The 17,638-nt window shown below is 47.5% G+C and overlaps 1 protein-coding gene across 1 annotated transcript; it reads right to left on the bottom strand.

Moving 5' to 3' along the window:
- Positions 1–619: 619 nt before the first annotated feature.
- Prop1 (PROP paired-like homeobox 1) lies at positions 620–3,042 on the bottom strand. Its single transcript, XM_005350139.2, has 3 exons — positions 2,934–3,042; positions 1,742–1,965; positions 620–958 (listed from the first exon to the last, which is right to left on the bottom strand). Exons 1-3 carry the CDS (start codon positions 3,040–3,042, stop codon positions 620–622), a joined length of 672 nt encoding a protein of 223 aa, XP_005350196.1.
- Between the last annotated feature and the right edge of the window lie 14,596 nt (positions 3,043–17,638).

Here is a 17,638-nt window from a genome sequence, read left to right as displayed (position 1 = left end):
AGGTCACGAGGTTCCTTTGTCACAAGCAAAGTTTGTTTCAACCCACGCTGCCTTCGAAGTTAAGCTAAGGCAGCTGCTGCGGACTCCTGCAGACCGAGCTTGTCACGTCGCATGTGCTCTGCGTCAGGTCCTTGGTTTGCAGATTAGCAAAGGTGCTTTGGGGAGGAGAAGGACTGAAGGGAGGATGGTAAGTCACACGCACACAAATAGAACCCCAGGCCGCGTGTCGGCTGAAATGGAGACGACATCAGGAGAGGACTCCAGAGTGCCTGTGGAGCTCCCCCTTTAGTTCAGGTTCTCCCACCGCGGTCTCAAGGAGCGAAGCTTCAAGTTCTCTTTGGTCATCACTGGCCAGCAGCATCGTCTGGTCCCATCCACACTGCTGCCCTCCTACCGCCTCTACTGGAGCTTTTGAGTGCACATCTCCTACCAGTTAAGTCCCCAGTCTCTCAGCTCCTTACCCTTTTGACAGTTCATCAAGATCCCCCACCCTTTCCCTTGTCCAATCCTGAACTGCCCCTCACCATGTTTCTAACGTCCCCTTTAGGATGAAAAGGGAGCCCCCCCAATTTTCTTGGGTTTCACAAGGGTTGTACATAGAGGGTGACCTTGTCACCACTTAGTTCCAGGACTTTGGTGTCTCAAGGCTGAGGGGAAACATGGGTGGGGGTGGGGGACAGGGAAGATGGCCAGCAGGGGTTGGGTGCAAGGTGGGGTACCAGTCCTCAGGCTGGGGAGGAAGAGGCAATGAGGCACCAGTGGAGGGTTGGGCGGGGAGAGTGTGATTGTAAGGGTGAGGGAAGCAGGGTACTGGTGGAGCTGGTGCTGTATAGGAGTAGGGATAAGCAGGGGACTCTGGCAGGAAGCCAGAGAAGGTGGCCGGCGGTAGGTGAGCTAGCGGCTGGAGCAGCGACCGCTCTTGCTTCCGTTGCTTAGCTCTGCGGTTCTGGAACCAGACCTGCAGAGAGGGAAGAGAAGTCACCCGAGGGCTCCTGTTCTGAATGGGTGGCATCGTCAGAGCCTCTGAGGACAGGAAGTCAGCACCTGCTGCATCTCTAGGCAAAGGGCAGTTCTCCCAGAGGCTGCAGCTGAGGCAGGATCCTCAAGCCGACTCCCAAACTTTGCATCTCCCAACTTTGACAACTTTGAATAGAAAACGGCAACTTTTGACAAGATAAATTTGACACCATGGCAGTTTTCTTCCCCAGAGAGCAGGAAAGTGTCCTTAGAGCGAGGCTGAGGAATGAAAACTGGGGAATTATTAGTGTTGTACGTGGGGTTGAGGCTAAGAAAGGGTTTGTAGTTCAGGCTATCCAACCCTACGCTGGAGACATCAGGGCAATGTAAGACTGTGCTCAGAAGTGAGACTGCACACATGTGAACAGTTTGGGTTGCCTGTTTGTTGCAGTTTGTGTCCATACGAAAGGCTGGGGAGTGAGTCTTGACTTTCTTTCTGTTTGTGTGGTGTTGGGGATCAGACTACAGGCTTTGTGTATGCTGGACAAGAGCTCAATTCCTGAGCTATCCATCTCCAGTCCCACATCCAGCACCCATCAACATCCACCTAAATGAGCTTAGAGCTGGGCTCAGGTGCACCCAAAGTCATGTTAACTGGTAGATAAAGCCTATATTCTGTTAAATTTTTAAGTTAGGGTCAAAAGTCCCATGATTATGCCCAGACAGAGCCCCGAGCACCCAGGAAACGTTTGGTTCTCCCCCAAATACGTTAGTGCATCATCACCTGGATTCGGGCTTCACTGAGGCCAGTGTCTTGGGCAAGCCCCTCTCGAGCCCAGATGTCAGGGTACTGGTTCCTCCCAAAGGCTGACTCCAGCTGTTCCAGCTGTGCTGGGTTGAAGGTGGTGCGATGGCGGCGCCGGGAGTGGGGACGGCTCCTCTGTGGGCAAAGTTTAGGTCTCCCCAGCCCCGGACCAGAGAGTCTCCTAAAAGCCTCAGGGCCCGTGTCTGTGGAGGGAGGGAAATGAAGAGAGACCCACTTACTAATGGGACCACCCAGCCGTTCTGCTTAGTTCCTGAGATGCTACTTCCTGTGGGGTTTCCACAGGAACTCTTTAAAAGATTTCAAAACCACTGTTTCTGCCTCCAGCGTCTGCCACTACTTTGGTTACACACCTCCGGTATGTGTTTCACCTCCGGGGCCCACATATGACTCACAGGGCACACCTCGAGGGTATTCTCTTTGCTGCCTACCAAGGACTTCTTTGCTTGCCGCTCACAGTTTTCAATGCCCATGCACCTCCTTCATCTCACCCACCCCTGCTCAGGAGGATGGAGGGTCCTCCCCCGCCCCTTATACAGAGACAACTCATTCTCCCTTCCCGGTTGTACTTCTTGACGTGTCTCTTGCCTCTGCCCTGGCCCTGTCACCATCCTGCAGGAACTTGAGCTCGTGGGAAAGGCTTGCCTCTCCTCCCCAAAGGTTCCCTAAGCTCTCATATTAATTAGTCTAAGAGCCACAGGGGCGGGAGGGGGAGAGAGGGAGGGAAGAAGAGACACCTGGGAAGATAGGCACCGAGGGAAGGAGGGGTCTAGAGTAGAGAGACCCATCCCAGGGGGAAACCAAGGGTATGGCTCCCACTCTGTATCCAGAGTCCTTAGAACTGCGCCCCCTGGAGGAAAACCCCGATTCCTTCAGCTCTCTCCTTGCGCAAAGAACAAGACTCCGACTTTGCCTTTGCCTTAAGTGCCCTTTCCATAGCTCCCTCAGATAAGGCCTCGCTTCCCACCCTGCAAAGCAAAGGACTTCCGCTGTCTCGTTTCCTGAGGTCCCCAAAGCCTTGACAAGCTCCAGTTCTGCTTCCCATCTCTCAACAGTCCGTGGGACAAACCATTGCTCTAAAGCCGAGCAGGTTTTGGGATCCATATCTGCTGCTCCGCCAAGGGACCCAAGCCAACCCTGGGGATTCACTCACCTACTGTGGAGATCAGGGTCCCAGAGGTCATATGTGGTTCAGGCAGGGGTCGACCACAGGCACGGCCCTTCCTTTGCTTTTCCTGCTGGTTCCTTTTTGGAGCTTCCATAGCTTAGCCACGCAAACCAGAGATGGGCTAGCCTGCTGTCCTCCAGTCTCTGACTCCCTGTAGTCTGTCTGTCTATCCTGTCTTGTCTTCTAACCTTTTGTTCCCGTTTATACCGTCTAGCTTTTCTGAGCCTCTCTTGCTGTGTGTGTGTGTGTGCGTGTGTGTGTGTGTGTGTGTGTGTGTGTGTGTGTGTGTGTGTAGCTAGATACCAGTCCACTCACTATTTTCTAATCCCCGCCCCTTCCTCTGGATTGACATCTCCTCCTCCTCTCTTGACTTTGCCTGTCTCTACTTCCTTCTCCCTGACCCTGTTCTGTTTTCTCTTAGCCCTCTGCTTTCTCACGCTACCTGTCTTTCTCCCTTAGTCTTGGAGAAGCAACCTCCTCCTGGCCCCATGGGCCTGTCCAATCATATCTTGGTCACTAGAGCCCCTGGCTTGGGGGGAGGATCACAAGCCGGATGAGGGAAGGTGCTCCGTTAGAGGGTCCAGGGGCTGAGGCCAAGAGCTCATATTCCCAGGGGACCAGATTCTTTTGTCCTGTTAAATCCCCCTCCTGGGAGCAGGCAGGGGACAGAGGAGAAGACATTCCCACAAAGACACCCCTGCTCAGAATCCCCAGTAGAGAGGGGGAATTGGAGAGAAGGGCAGCAGGGCCAGGAACAAGGCCTGGCATCTCAGCCTGTGAGCGATACTCAAAAGACGTGTTTCCAGGAAACTGAGGATGAAAAACCACAGGTGTGTGCTCATCCTTCTGTTTCCCTGACACCCTAGGACAGTAGGCCACTCTAGGACACACTGAAGTCTGAGGACCTTTAAACACCACAAGTGATTCCCGTCTACACTCTCCATAAAGTCCTAACATTGGCTCCCACACCTGCTGGCCCGTTCCTGACCCCAGCTCACCCCTGGGTTCACTCAGCTGTGAAAGAGTGGCTTCACTCACTGCTAAATCTCCACACATCTCAGAGTTCTCAATTACTCTCTGATTTCCCCATCCAACTTTCACCTCCTCACTCATTCAGAGCCCTGGGGTACTGTGACCTGTCAAGGTGACCTACACCTTGAGGGGACTGTGATCCTCCAGGGCATCTCAGTTTCAAGTGTATCCTGCCCAGCCCAGACCTCAGGTCTTACCTTGAAATAAATTCAGGCTCCCAGACACTGCCATTATGATTCTTCACTGAATCCCCAGGGTTGGCTTAGACTCTCTGAAGGCCCATGTGCTGTCTCTTGAAGTGATTTTGACTGTGAAAGTCCATCCTGGTACCCTTAAGATATACTTATCTTTTAAGGGCAAGCTGACATCTTAGGGACACACTGAAACTGGGGGACTTTCCATCCACACCAGATAATTCCCACCTCTCCATAATGTCCTGGCTTCTCAGGGCACCCAACTGGTGACACGCGAGTCCCCTCAGAACTCACTGTCTTTATAAGACACTCTGATTCCCAAGATCAGACAGACTTCCTCAAACACATCCCTTAAAACCATCACGACTACTCAAAACAGGATAATCACCACAGTCCTTTTTAAAGATTAATTAACGTATTATTAATTATGTGTGTGTGTGCACGCGCGCACGTGCATGTGCACATGTGCCGATGTCATGGTATACACATGGAGGTCAGAGGACAATCTGTGGGGAGTGGGTTCTCTTCTTCCAAGTCTCAGGGATCAAATTCAGACCTTCAGGCTCAGCAACAAGCGCCCTAACCCACTCCAGAGGGCAGCAGCAGCAGCAGCATGCAGGAGCTCGTTAGGGTCAACATCTCGGGCCTCACCCCCTACTGCATCAGAACCTGTGACCTAAGAAGACCCACAGCAGAGCAGAGTGGACTCTTTGCTCCTCTGAACAGCACTCAGTCCCCACAGATCCTCATTCCCCGTTTGAATTCTACAGGTGCTTCCCCACCCACCTCAGTCAGTGGCAGCTTTGTGGGTTTTGTGATGACTGGTTTGAGATGCAAATCTCCACTCTCCTTGTCTCTCAAATACTTTGTAGAGAGGGGGGCTAAATTTTCATTGCCATTAAAAATTTTAATCACTTTAAAAAATGATATGGCCTTATGAAGACTAATTAGAAAGATATCAAACATATAAGGCTATCAGGAAGAGTTTAAAAAATCATAAGTGCCATCTCCAAGTGAAAGATACGCTTTATAGGGGCTGGAGACATGGCTCAGCAGTCAAGAGCATTGGCTGCTCTTGCAGAGGACCCAGGTTGATCCCCAGGACCCACATGGCAGAGCACAATCACCTATAACTCCAGTTCCAGGGGATCTGATGCCTTCTTCCGGCCCCTAGGGGTCCTAGAGACACACATGGTGCACAGACATACATGCAGTCAAAACAGTCATACACATACAGATCAAAATAAAACAAACCTTAGAAACATGTTTTATAATTAAAAAGTGTTTACAAGGGAATTGCCGGTTTCGCCTTTTGTGTTTCCGTGGAAAATGCACAGTGAAATGCAAAAATCTTGCTCACTTTCTCTCTAGAAGCTTCTGGTTTTCTGTGTCAGGGACAGATGAACTGTTACAGAAATTAAAACACAGGAATGGCTTCCTATTTTTAGTCATTGCTTTCTTAGTATAAATTAGTAAATCGAACCTTAATCCCGAAGGCTTAGGGGCTATTCAGAAGAAAGTCAAAGCCATTAACAGAGTGTACAGAGCAAAGCTGCTGTGACATTCTGTGACATTCAATTTCATCAGCTTTCTAATGGACACAGGGCAGGGGAGCAGGCATAGTGCTGTGTGATATGGGCCGGAGAGGACGGTGAGGGTAAGACCCAAAGTGGGAACAATCTCTTGTGGCAGATATTTTTTTTTTTTTTTTGCCCTGGGAGAATGAGCAGAGCCGGCCATATGTCAAAGGCAGGGAAGTCTGGTTTAGTGCTCAGCAGCTGGATTTCCAGCAGAAGGACCTTTTTGAGAGCAGCAGGGCCTGGCCTGGCAGGGGGGACTAAAATGCAGGCAGCTTAGAAGACCCAGGCTTTCTGGACCTTGGAGGGGAGCTGGCTTTCAACAAAGCTAAGGTTCCACCCCCTGGGAAGAATGCTTTGCCAACAAGAACCACACCATTGCCAGGAGCCTCTTTGAATCCCGCAGAATGGACTAGGATTAACCAGGCTCCGAATCTTGGAACCTTTCCTTTAATTCAGTATGGCCATCCCATAATACCACGAGACTACGTGATTGTTCTCTTCAGAGAACTCAATCCAAGAATACATTCTGACAGATATTCATGTAAGATTGAATTGGTTTTATAAATATGTAGTTGGTAAAAACAAACAGACACTGGATATATTCTGGAATACATTATGGAATCCTAGATTTATGAAATAATAAAGCCATGCAGGGCTGAGAGCATGGCTCAGTTGGTAGGGCTGAGGTTTCAACCCCAGCACCAGGTAAAACCAAGTGTGGTGCTCACGCCTGTAATACCAGCCCTGGAGAGGAGGAGGCAGGAGAAGCAGTAGTTCTTGGTCTTCCTTGGCTATCTATGTAGTGAGCTGAGACCAGCTGTATTATGTGAAATCCTGTCTAGAATGATAAAAGGGAAAAAAAAGCTTTAATATCATGAAATTGAACTTTGTTCACCTTCTGCTTCTTCATATTTCCCAGATGGAGAATCAAATTCAGAAAAACAAGGTTGAATGTCCAAGTTCGAACACCAAAGTGTTCTTCTCATCCGGGGATATCTCCAAGCCCAGGGTGTGGTGCATAAGAACAAAGACTAGTTAGCAAGCTTGTGGCCCTAATGAAGAGCTGTGGGGAGTCAGCCCTTGGGGGCCCTCAGGGTTGGCAACTGGAATCACTCCACCCCCATCCTCAAGGATCTCACAGTCCTCAGGGAGGGAAGGTCTATTTATCGGCTCCAATTCTTCTAATTCTGTCCTGGGAAAGCCCCAGTATCTTACTAGAGTGTTCTCCTGTGAGAATAAGTCTCAGACTCATCATTCGGTTCAAGCAGGGAATCGACAGATCCCAGAGGAGTCTATAAAGGCATCTGGCAGCAGCAGACAGCATCAGGTGAGAGGGGAAGTTAAGGCGCCACAATCTCCACAGCGCCCAGGTTCGCACAAGCACATGGGGTGATGGTGAGGAGGACAGCTCACTCAATCCCTCTGCATCTAATCAACTTCAATCGGTGGGCAGCGGCGCGGGTTGGGGGAGGGTACGGAGCGAGGGGGTGGGGTGGTGTCTGTGTAGTCAGCGGCGCGGGAGGAGGCGGGAGGTAGCGACGGTGTGGGGTGGTGTCTGTGTGGTCAGCGGCGTGGGGAAGCATACATGGAGAGGGTGTGGGGTGGTGTCTGTTAGCATGATATGCAGCAGCATCCTCCCCCCGCCCCCCACCCCGTCAGGGCACACAATTCACTGCATTCACTGGAGATGGACTGAGAAAGCACTGGCAAAGGATTAGATGGCAGATATGGGATTCTAAAATGCTTTTCCAGAAGCTCGGAGCCACGAGTCACCTTCCACCTCTGCCAGACGTCTAGACTCCCCACACAGCCCTTACCTCTACCACGCTGCACAGTCTACCCACTGCGCTCTATGGCTGTATAACATTGTATCTCAAGTGAGATAACTTAGATCCATGCTGAGCCCCAAAGATGGACATCAGCTGAGCTGGGATAAAAAGCCTTAGTTTTAATGTTAAAGGATGCAAACGCTCCTTGATATAGGCATGCCAGACAGTTCCATGTTTAGAAGCCAGGAGAGACTGGTGCACCAAAGCAGCAGCCAAATGTGTGCAAATCACGTAAACCAAATGTTACCGCCCCAGGGCTGGTTGGAACACTCACTCCCCAGAAGAAAGCTGAAGGGGACAGAGCGTCAAAGCATGTTCAGAGTAAGAGGTACTCAGTGCCATACGGCCTTCCAACCAGGGTACCACAATTAGTTGGGGTTGAAGTCGTGAAATGACTAACTAATCTCTCAACCAATTTCAGAAAAAACATGCTGGCCAGATCATTATCAGTCATAGTATATTACATAAAATATTCTTATTCAGTCAACTCAAAGATCCTGAAATTCCCACCTGCTCTTGGCTTGGTGTGCTGGGCCATGGGTGGGAGGCGAGGGGGAGGGGAGGAGGAGTCTCGGTCCTCCTCTGCTTCCCTCTTCAGCATTACTCTTTCTGAGAAGGTGAAGCAAAGAGGGCGGTCAGCTGCTGTTTCTCCTGGGCTGCTGGGGGAAGCTGTCCCTCCTTTGTGTCTGCCTGCAGAATTATGGGGTTTCATGATCATACTGTGTCTGCAATACTAAGGGTGACCCCCTTCAGGATGCCTATTTTTGGGTTTCTCCTCAGATGATTCTCAAGGGACCACTTCACTGAGCATCTCAGTGGAGGAAGCCCCAGCCTTTCCCTTGGCCTTTAACCTCCCTGAACCACTCAAATCCGGCTCATGCAGCAATGTCTTATGGGGAGTCTCTTTTCTGTTCACAGACATTGCTTCTGCTGTGGGTGTTATAGAGATGCCTCAAGTCAGCCCCAGGAACCCACTCTGGACTTGGGAAACCCACAAGCCTTTGCGATGGCTCACAGCAAGCATTGGATGGCTTCTCTGGCATTCAACTCCCAGTGTGAGGTCTTCCTTGAAAGCACTGGTTGGCTGATAAAATCCCTAAACTCAGCAGATTTCTTTCAAGTCAGAAAACCATGGGGTGCCCTGCTCGCCACATAGACACCCCTGCCCCGATGTTCTGGGAGCATTTCTCGTGTAGATTTGGGGATCAAGAAGCCTTCTGTACTCCATGAGACATGAGACCGTACTGTGCAGGCTTAGACTAACCTCAGAGTCAGCTGGCTTGTTTCCTAATCCTACAAACACGTGATTTGAGAATGGTGTGGGGGGTGGTATTGATTTTGGTTCCAATAAAATTATCCATCTAACATTTAAAGGGAGCATCCAGTTAAATGTGTATATTTCTGTAGTCCTAGCGCTTCAGAGGCAGAGGCAGGAGATTGAAGCAGCTTAGGGTACACAACAAGATGTCTAAGGAAAAAGGAAGAAGGAAGAAAGGCAAACAGGCAGGCAGGAAGGAAGGACGGGCAGACAGTTATCTTAGCACACCTCTCTGAACATAGCATCTGAGATATTTCTAGCAGATTTTCCTGTGTTTGACCTTACCCACCATTCGCAGATAACAGGACCTCCCCCACCTTCCTGCTTCTTCCACTTTTGACCACCATTCCCACTATAGGAGGCAGCCTGTTATAAAGAACACACTATGCACACAGGTCACAATGACAAAGGCTGCACAGGCTGGCACGAGCATCTCTTGATGCGGCGCCTGCCCCACTCCTGCTTCCGGCCGTCATCTTCCGAGAGTGTCTTTGTCTATCTGCTGTGCGATCTCCATGCCCTTTGGTTTGGTACAGATTGGGGAGCAACTTCGCGCTGGTTTTTTAATTTAACTCTCAAAATGCCAGGGCACCTCCGGCCCTGTACCCATATTAGCATATCCCTAACCTATCTCCCGAAAGCATTGCTTACAATGTTCTCTGCCCCAGCCAATCACCCCTTAAACACCTTTCCTGCCTGTTCCCTGGCCCTTTTGCTCCTATCAGTAAGCCCATCCCTCCCCTGTGCTACCATCCAAATGCTAAGGCTAAGCCAGTAATCACAGCTACAGACCTTTATTCGATTCTTTCTGCCTAAAAGGGTTTAATTATCCAGTACACCTCATCACCTTGCTTTCTACCAGATTCCCCTCTTCCTTCCAAATGTAGAACTGAGTACCACATTTGATCAATTTTCTCACTTTGCTTAACATAAAGGAGAGGCCTCTGAGCAGAATTCTGCACACAGTGACATCAGCAGCAGCAATGGCTCCGGAGCCCACAAGGACATTTAGATGCTGTGTTGCAAGGCTGGAAATCAGCAAACCATCAGGCTGGTCCTTCAATGCCTAAAAGTGCCAAATGCCGGGAAGGGTTAAGAGGGACCTAGACCAATCTGAGTTGCATTAATAGCATTGTCTTCAGGTAAAAGAACTGAGGCTATCCTAGAGAAATATGGCTGAGTGTTTTTGTTTTGTGTTTTTCCTTCTTTTAAATGAAGCTATTTCTAACCTGTCGTCTTTGATACAGATGACCCAAGGCAACGCATACAAACAGGGCAGTAACTGATGCTCAGCTCATCTGTAAAAGACAGAGAATGAAGATTTGGAGGAAAGACAGCAGAAGAATTAAGAAGCGGCCTTAGCTGCTCTAAGTAGGCTAAGTATTATGGAGCTCATGATTGGGGAGCATCGTCCAACCCCACTGAACCTCTCTCTCCACCTCTAGGGCCACCTCTTGAAATCGTTACTTACTAATAATGTAATGTATCAGAGGATTAGTAAATAATACATGGGAGAAATGTGTACACTCAATGTTCATTAGATATCTGTGAACTAAGTAAGCTCCATGAAAACACATAAAAGTAAGTATAGAGATTGACAGCTCTGTATTTCAGCAACATGAATTCCATAGGATTATCCTCGGCTCTAATTGGTGGTCATTTTAGTGGTGGTGGTGATCTGTTGCCAGAAGAACTGAACAAGGCAGGGGGCAAGCATCAAAATAAAACATAACGCAATCAGAGGACCAATAAAGGGGAGGAGCCAAGAGAATAAAGGGTTACGGAACCAGGATAAAAAGTCCTGGGACTGATACCGGGCCAGAAGATCTTTATGTAGCGCTTTAAGGGTCTTTACATTTTGTTTGGACTCATTGACAAAGAAACATCCTTCTTCTCCCAAGACCACACATGTCTTCCCCAGTTCATCAGTTTTTAAGGTCTACTGGTCTTCTATTGTGGAGCACAGCTCCGACAAGAGAGTTCATCTGCCTTTGAAGTGACTCTATGCTCTCAGCTGTGGAGGTCATGGCTTGATCAAGTTTGTCTTGAAAGTCCCCTGCCAGATGATGGGTCTGTTGCCACTCCTCCTGTACCCAGAGAAAGGGCTACTGAAGGGTGCTTTCACTGTCATGGGCCAGCCTTTAAAAGCCACCAATTTTAAATTTTTTGTGAGACTTGGAAGATAGCTCACCACACTGGCATCCCCACAGTCCTCAGGGCCAAGCCATCATTGAAGGAACACACCAAACACTCAAAAAACAATTAGTCAGACAATCAGAGTTCCCTACCACCAAACATTCAATTAAATATGACACTATTCACAGGTTCAAGAACAGATCAAAGCCACAGTCACACAGAACCAATACATTTAATATATTGTGGGCTTTCTCCTTTCCACTACCCACTAATGTCTCTAACTGCTTCTTCTGTGCATCCAGCAACAGACTTCTGCTGACAGCAGTGCCGGTCAATCCCGCTCTCCTTTACCCTGGGACTGCAAAATTTCACTGGTTCTCACCCGTCAGATATTCCCCTATTTGACCGGCTGTCCAACTATCCAGTTTGTATTTCCAGTCAGTGCAAACCTACTCATGACAAGGTCTCACTAATATCATTCTTTCTAGGCTGATGTGTGTTGCCCCTCCCCTTCTTTGGTGCATTTATAACTCTTCTTTGTCTACCTTTGGCATATCTATGATGACTACCTCCCAGGTATGCCTGTTAAAGCAAGGTGCTCTCTGATAGCGCTCACACAGTAGAACTTACACTCTCCCATCTGTGAAAGCCATAGGGGCATGTAGGATAGGAGACCGAGAGAATAAGCGGGGAGGGAGCCACCTTAAGAGTGGTATGGTTGCCAGACATTTATCCTTTGGGTGGTGGTTATCTATTTGTCCTGAAAAGCCGATGAGACTGTTAGCAAAAGAAGTGTAGTTTCGTAGTCGCCATTGGCTGTCTGAGTGGGTGGGTGGGATAATCATGTCAGATTCCTTTCCTTTGATTTGTAGAGTGTACTTCTTTCTTGTTCTTAATCAGGTTGGATAAAGCATCCATCACAGGTAATAGTCAAAGAGCTCCCTCTACTGGTATACGGAGTCATTCTACGATTCCCCTGAGGCTGGTATGGGGCTTCTAAAGGGACAGCGTGTCCCAAGTCCATTTGGTGTTTAACCAGTTGCTGTAAAACAGTTAATTTCTCCCTGTTTAAAGGCCCCTGTTCCACCCAGATGTATCTTCTGTGATCCACTCTTGGCAGGGAGTGAAGTATGAACAGCGGCCCTTAGGACTGGGGCTTCTTTTGATACTGATATTTCTGGTAATCTCTTATTTGGAGTCATTCTCCTTCTTTCCCAGCAGCGAGGACCACATTTAAATCTTTTAGGACATCTCTTCCTAGTAAGTTAGTGGTCATGAGCCATGAGGTGTCTAATGGTCCCATGTGCTTTACCCGGCTCACCTCTTCTGTAAAAGTCTTGGGTAACAAACGGTCCGGAGAGACCCCCAACTCCCACTAACTGGGGTTCCAGTAGGAGGGTCCAATTTTGGGAACCTTGGCTTGCCTTAGGACAGTTTTTTTCTGTTCCTGGGTCTATCAAATATTTGAAATTTTTGTTGTCAATTTTAATCGAAAGTTTGGGGTGAGGGTTTTCAAGTGTGTTAGTGATCCATTGAGCCCCTGGGCTTTTCCCTCTTAACGGTGGGGCTGCGGGCTGCCTCCTGTGGAGTTTCAAGGTGGTAGGGGGTTTGAGGTCCTTACTCCAGTGAAATCCTTTTCTACAACAGAGGGTACAAAAATGTTTTTGGGGGTTCAGAGGCAGTTGAATTATTCTTTGGGCACCTCCCCTTCCCAATGTCCTATCTTTCCACATTTAAAACATCTTGAATCAGGCCATGGGCAGGAAAGAAGGCCTGGTGTGAAGCTGTCCCAATGCATGAGCAGCCACGATCCATTTATGATAATATTCATACCTCAGGCTGTGACAAGCCTGTCTGTGCTATGGGGTCTTTCCTTTCCAGACAAGATTATGTAGGAGCATTGCTTTGGCTGTGGGCTCTCTTATTTTTCTGTCTAGACTGGCTTGTACTCTCAGTATGAAATCTGGGAGAGGGCTGGAGAGATGGCTCAGTGGTTAAGAGCACTGACTGCTCTTCCAGAGGACCCAGGTTCAATTCCCAGAGCCCACATGGCAGCTCACAACTGTCTGAAGATCCAGTTGCAGGGGATCTGACACCTTCACACCAATGCACATAAAATAAAGTTAAATAAACCATAAAAATATTTTTTTATAAAGAGAAATCTGGGAGAGTTTAGATTGGTTTTTGTTTTAAAAAAGGTTGGTGAAGAGGCCTCTCCAGGTCCTACAAATAGAGGAGGTCAAACAGTCCCAAGTTTGGAGCAAACACAGGTGGTCCTGTTCAAAGCAGCCAGTGTGGAGCGGGGCCTGTTGTTTTCCTGTGGAAAAGTTACCCTGGCCTAACAACTGGTCATAATTCCAGTTTATTAATTGAGCCGGCAGGGGGTGGAGGTTGTCCTTGTTGTCTTATTTGTTGATTATGGAATTCATTTTTTCTAGTCTGTACTTGACATTCCTCACTAAGCAGAGCTTCCCATTGTACAAACAGAGGCTGGGAAGAGTGGATGGACATGTGGCATGCAGTGTTACCATTGTAAGTCTTCTAGCATGTGCAACAAGGGAGCCTTCCAGCAGGGATCTGTGGTGGCAGGGTTCCAGATAAGTCAGGCAACTGGTTTAGACACAGTCTTCAGATAAGGTCAGTCCCCCAGACCTGAGGACATCCTCCAGATAAGGCTAGGTGGAGAGCGGAGAGGTTTTGCTGGAGAAGAAGGGAGTCATTTATCAAACATATCCATTGTAATGGAGGGTATTGTGATCATAGGGATTGATGCAGGAGAGAATGTAACAAGAGAAAAATTAATAATTATAGAAATACCTAATATATTCCAAATCAAAGGACTCCTCTCCTAACAAAGAGCATTTACTAAACACATAGAGCTAGAGCTGGGAATATAGCTCAGGGGTATAGTGCTTGCCTGGCACACCCAAGGTCCAATTCTCTGCAGGGCAAAAGAAAAGACAACAAAACCATTTAAACAACAGCAACAAAATACAATGTAAACTTATCTAAGATGAAATACTGAATATGCCTCAAGGGAAAGTAACATCCACAGCTCTTCTCCTACAAAACACTGGAGTAGAAATACTGCCCAGTGCAGCAAGACAGGAAAAGATACATAGTTGAAAAGAAAAAAAAATAAAATCTCATCCTGTCTGTAGAGAATGTGACTTCCTTTAACATCTTTAAAAATACTGTTTTTATTACCGCAAAGAAAGAAACAAACATAAAGTTTACCAAACGCCTAACTCCGTAGCTAGGCAGGTATCCTGGTTTAGTTTCTGTGACTGTGATAAACACCATAACCAAAAGCAGTCTGGGGCTGAAGGGTGTGTTTGTTGCACAGGTTAGAATCCATTATTAGAGGAGGCTAAGGCAGGGACCCAAGGCAGGACCTGGAACAAAAGAGGAAGCAGAGGCCACAGAGGACTGCCACCTGCTGGCTTGTTCAAGCTAGCACAGGCCCTCCTGCCTGGACTGGTACTGTCCATGGTACCTAAATCTGTGAACAATTAGGAAAATGTCATACAGGCACACCATCAGCTCATTCTGATCCGGGCAGTTCTTCTGCTGAGGTTTCCCCTTCCCAGGTGACTCTGGGCTATGACAAATGACAGCTGATGCTAACTACATGGTTAGCTAACAGACGGTGGAAGAACATAAGTCAAAACTCATCATCTTGATACACAAGCAATGTTGAACAGATGGAACGTCATAGTTTCTTAAGTAATACAATAGTATAAAATCATTTGAGTTGGTGTGGTGGTGCAAGCCTTTAATCTGTCCTTGGGAAGCAGAAGCAGGACAGCCAATTCTAAACAGTGACACCCTGTCTCAAAAAATAAATAAAAATTATTTTTAAAATATGAAATCTAAGCTAGTGCATGCAAGGTCTATATGCAGAAAACAAACCGAAAGGAAACCTGACAAGTGGAGAAAAAGAGAAAGACTTCAAAACCCCTTATCTGCAGGAAATCATCTATTCTCAAGACAGCACACAGGGTTTCCATGAGCCAAACCACATAAGCACAGAAGAATTTGTTTTTCAAGATACAGACAAACTGTTATTACTTTTGCTATGGGAAATGAACTAAAGTTGCGCAACTGGAAAAAGAACATGACTGGGGATTCCTATCACTGTATCTCATGACTTACTAAAAAGTCACAGACGGTTAACAAAAGCATAGACACACAGAGCAATGGACCACATTTAATTCACCTGTGTGCCCACTCACACATGACCAATGCACGTGACGCAAAGTCACCCAAGCAATTCAATGGAGGGATATAATTTCTAGACAAATAGTCATAAGAATTAAATGACCATATCAAAACTACTCAACACATTTTAGCTTCACATTATATACAAAATTAACTCAAAGTGAAACAGATGTAACAAGAAAAGTTAAAATGATACATTTCTTCTATAGTGCAACACCAGCTATACATGCTGCTACGCGCTATGGGCAAGGAGCTGGAGATTGAAACACACACACACAGACAGAGACAGAGACACGGGTCATCCTTGAAACAAGAATGCTAAGAATGCCCCCTGGAATCAAGAATGCCAACTTTATTGTGTTCCGGGGGAGCTTATATAGGGTTTCCTTGACTAATGACCATGCCCCAACTCTCAGCTGCAAGCCCACCAGGAACCACTCCTCTGTCTTGCACTCAGAGCAGCTGCAAGCATAGGAAAAACAAGTTTTTTACAGGAAATTCAGGGTCTGGGGGTCCACAGTTCCCAACATCTTCCATTCTCCTTCCTTCCTTCCTTCCTTCCTTCCTTCCTTCCTTCCTTCCTTCCTTCCTTCCTTCCTAGGGGGTTTTCTGAGACAGGGTTTCTCTGTGTAGCTTTGGAGCCTGTCTTAGAACTCACTCTGTAGACCAGACTGACCTCAGACTCACAGGGATCCTCCCACCTCTGCCTCCCGAGTGCTGGGGACATGACTAAAGGTGTGTGCCACCACCACTTGGCCCCAAAATAATACATTTCTAGGAGAAAAAAAAATAAGAATATATTTTTGATCTTGAATTAGGCAAAGATTTTGTAGCAACATCATCAAAAGTATGATTCAAAAACACTTTTTAAATTACTAATTGCACTTTAGTATAATCCAAAAGGTGTCCTCTTTGAATATTTAAGAAAATACAGGACTGAGGGAGGAGGGAGGGGTCTAACGGCAGTGTAGGGGGGAGAACAAGGGAGACCAACGGGGGAAGAAGCATGAATGTCGTGTTTCCTTTGACGTGGCTACAGATTTAAATATATGTGTATATATGACCTGTATATGTGTATATAAGCATATATAAGACCTTAAAGTAGACAAAGACTACTTGAGGAAGGGGTTATTGGCAAGGATACGGTAAGTCGTGGACATAGAGGATGATAAGGGAAGTGGACATGAGCGAAATACAGTGATACACATTCTATCATACATATATGATATTATATGTATCAGGATGAAAGCCTTTATCTCACTAAAACTAGTAAGTTAACATTCAAGGGAAAAAGGGAAAGCGCCTCTGCAGGCCCATTTTCCGAGTGTGGGAAGGATATAAACAGTGACTTCTTAGCGCACGCCCTAATGAGGACTTTTGAGGCCTCAGCCCAAGGGGCTCTCTACCTTGGCAGCAATCTTTATGCTGGTTCTCAAGGGATGGAGAATCTACCTATTAGTTTCCAACCACCCAAGCTTGATCAGAGGGAGTCACATGTTTCTTCAGTGAGAAAAAGCCCCTCGGTTTTCAACGCCAACTATTGACTTTCCATCCTCCAGGGTCAAGCACAGAACCAGCAGAGATGGGGATTCCGTGGAGGCCCTGACAGCAGCAGAGAAAGGCAGGTGAGAGGGGCCGGGGAAGCAGTGAGGGAGGGCACCTTCACCTCCAACAGCAGATGGATTCACAGAGATTCAAACACATGAAATGATATTGAGAAAAACAAAGACAGATCTATCCAGTTCCTCTGCCTCTCACCAAGCTCAAAGGAGAAAGAGCCAGTGCTTCCTCATACAGGCCAGCATTTTCCTGTCAAGGCGCACTCTCTGCTGAGAGTGTAGCAAAAACACACCCAGGGTGGAAACAGAAAAGTACAGATTGCTAAACAGAGCACACAGCTGCCCTTGAGCATGGCTGGAAGCTCAGAGTCAAGAACCTCGCTTCCCTATATCCTTGAATATCTCAGGCACACAAGGGAACCTTATTCATCCTCTCATTTCCACGTTTGTGCCCATTGTCTGGCCTCTTTTTTTCCTCTTTAGTGCCAGCTATACAACACAGATCTCAGAGTCAGGCCACTTAGACATCCTCCTGAGCCCCACAGAGGTGTCTTGGCTTGGACCTAAACCTGGGCATTAAGCAGACTTGATTTTATGGTCCAGAATCACCAACAATGATGTAGATATGCCTGCTGTCTCATACAAACAAACACTAGCTCAGCTTATAAGAGAAAATGGACAGAAACAGAGTATTGAAGTCATACAAAAGCACTGTCTCCCAGTGAGGAGGCTGCGGAGGAGGTGGTGGTGCAGAATTCTATTACGGGGTATGCCCAAAGAACATGCGTTCATTGAGAGGCGTTAGGAACATGGTGTGGTGT

Source organism: Microtus ochrogaster, chromosome 7, assembly GCF_000317375.1.
Source record: "Microtus ochrogaster isolate Prairie Vole_2 chromosome 7, MicOch1.0, whole genome shotgun sequence".
Classification (NCBI taxonomy): Eukaryota; Metazoa; Chordata; class Mammalia; order Rodentia; family Cricetidae; genus Microtus; species Microtus ochrogaster.
Note: the sequence above shows the minus strand (reverse complement) of the source record. Positions and strands in the feature narration are given on the sequence as shown.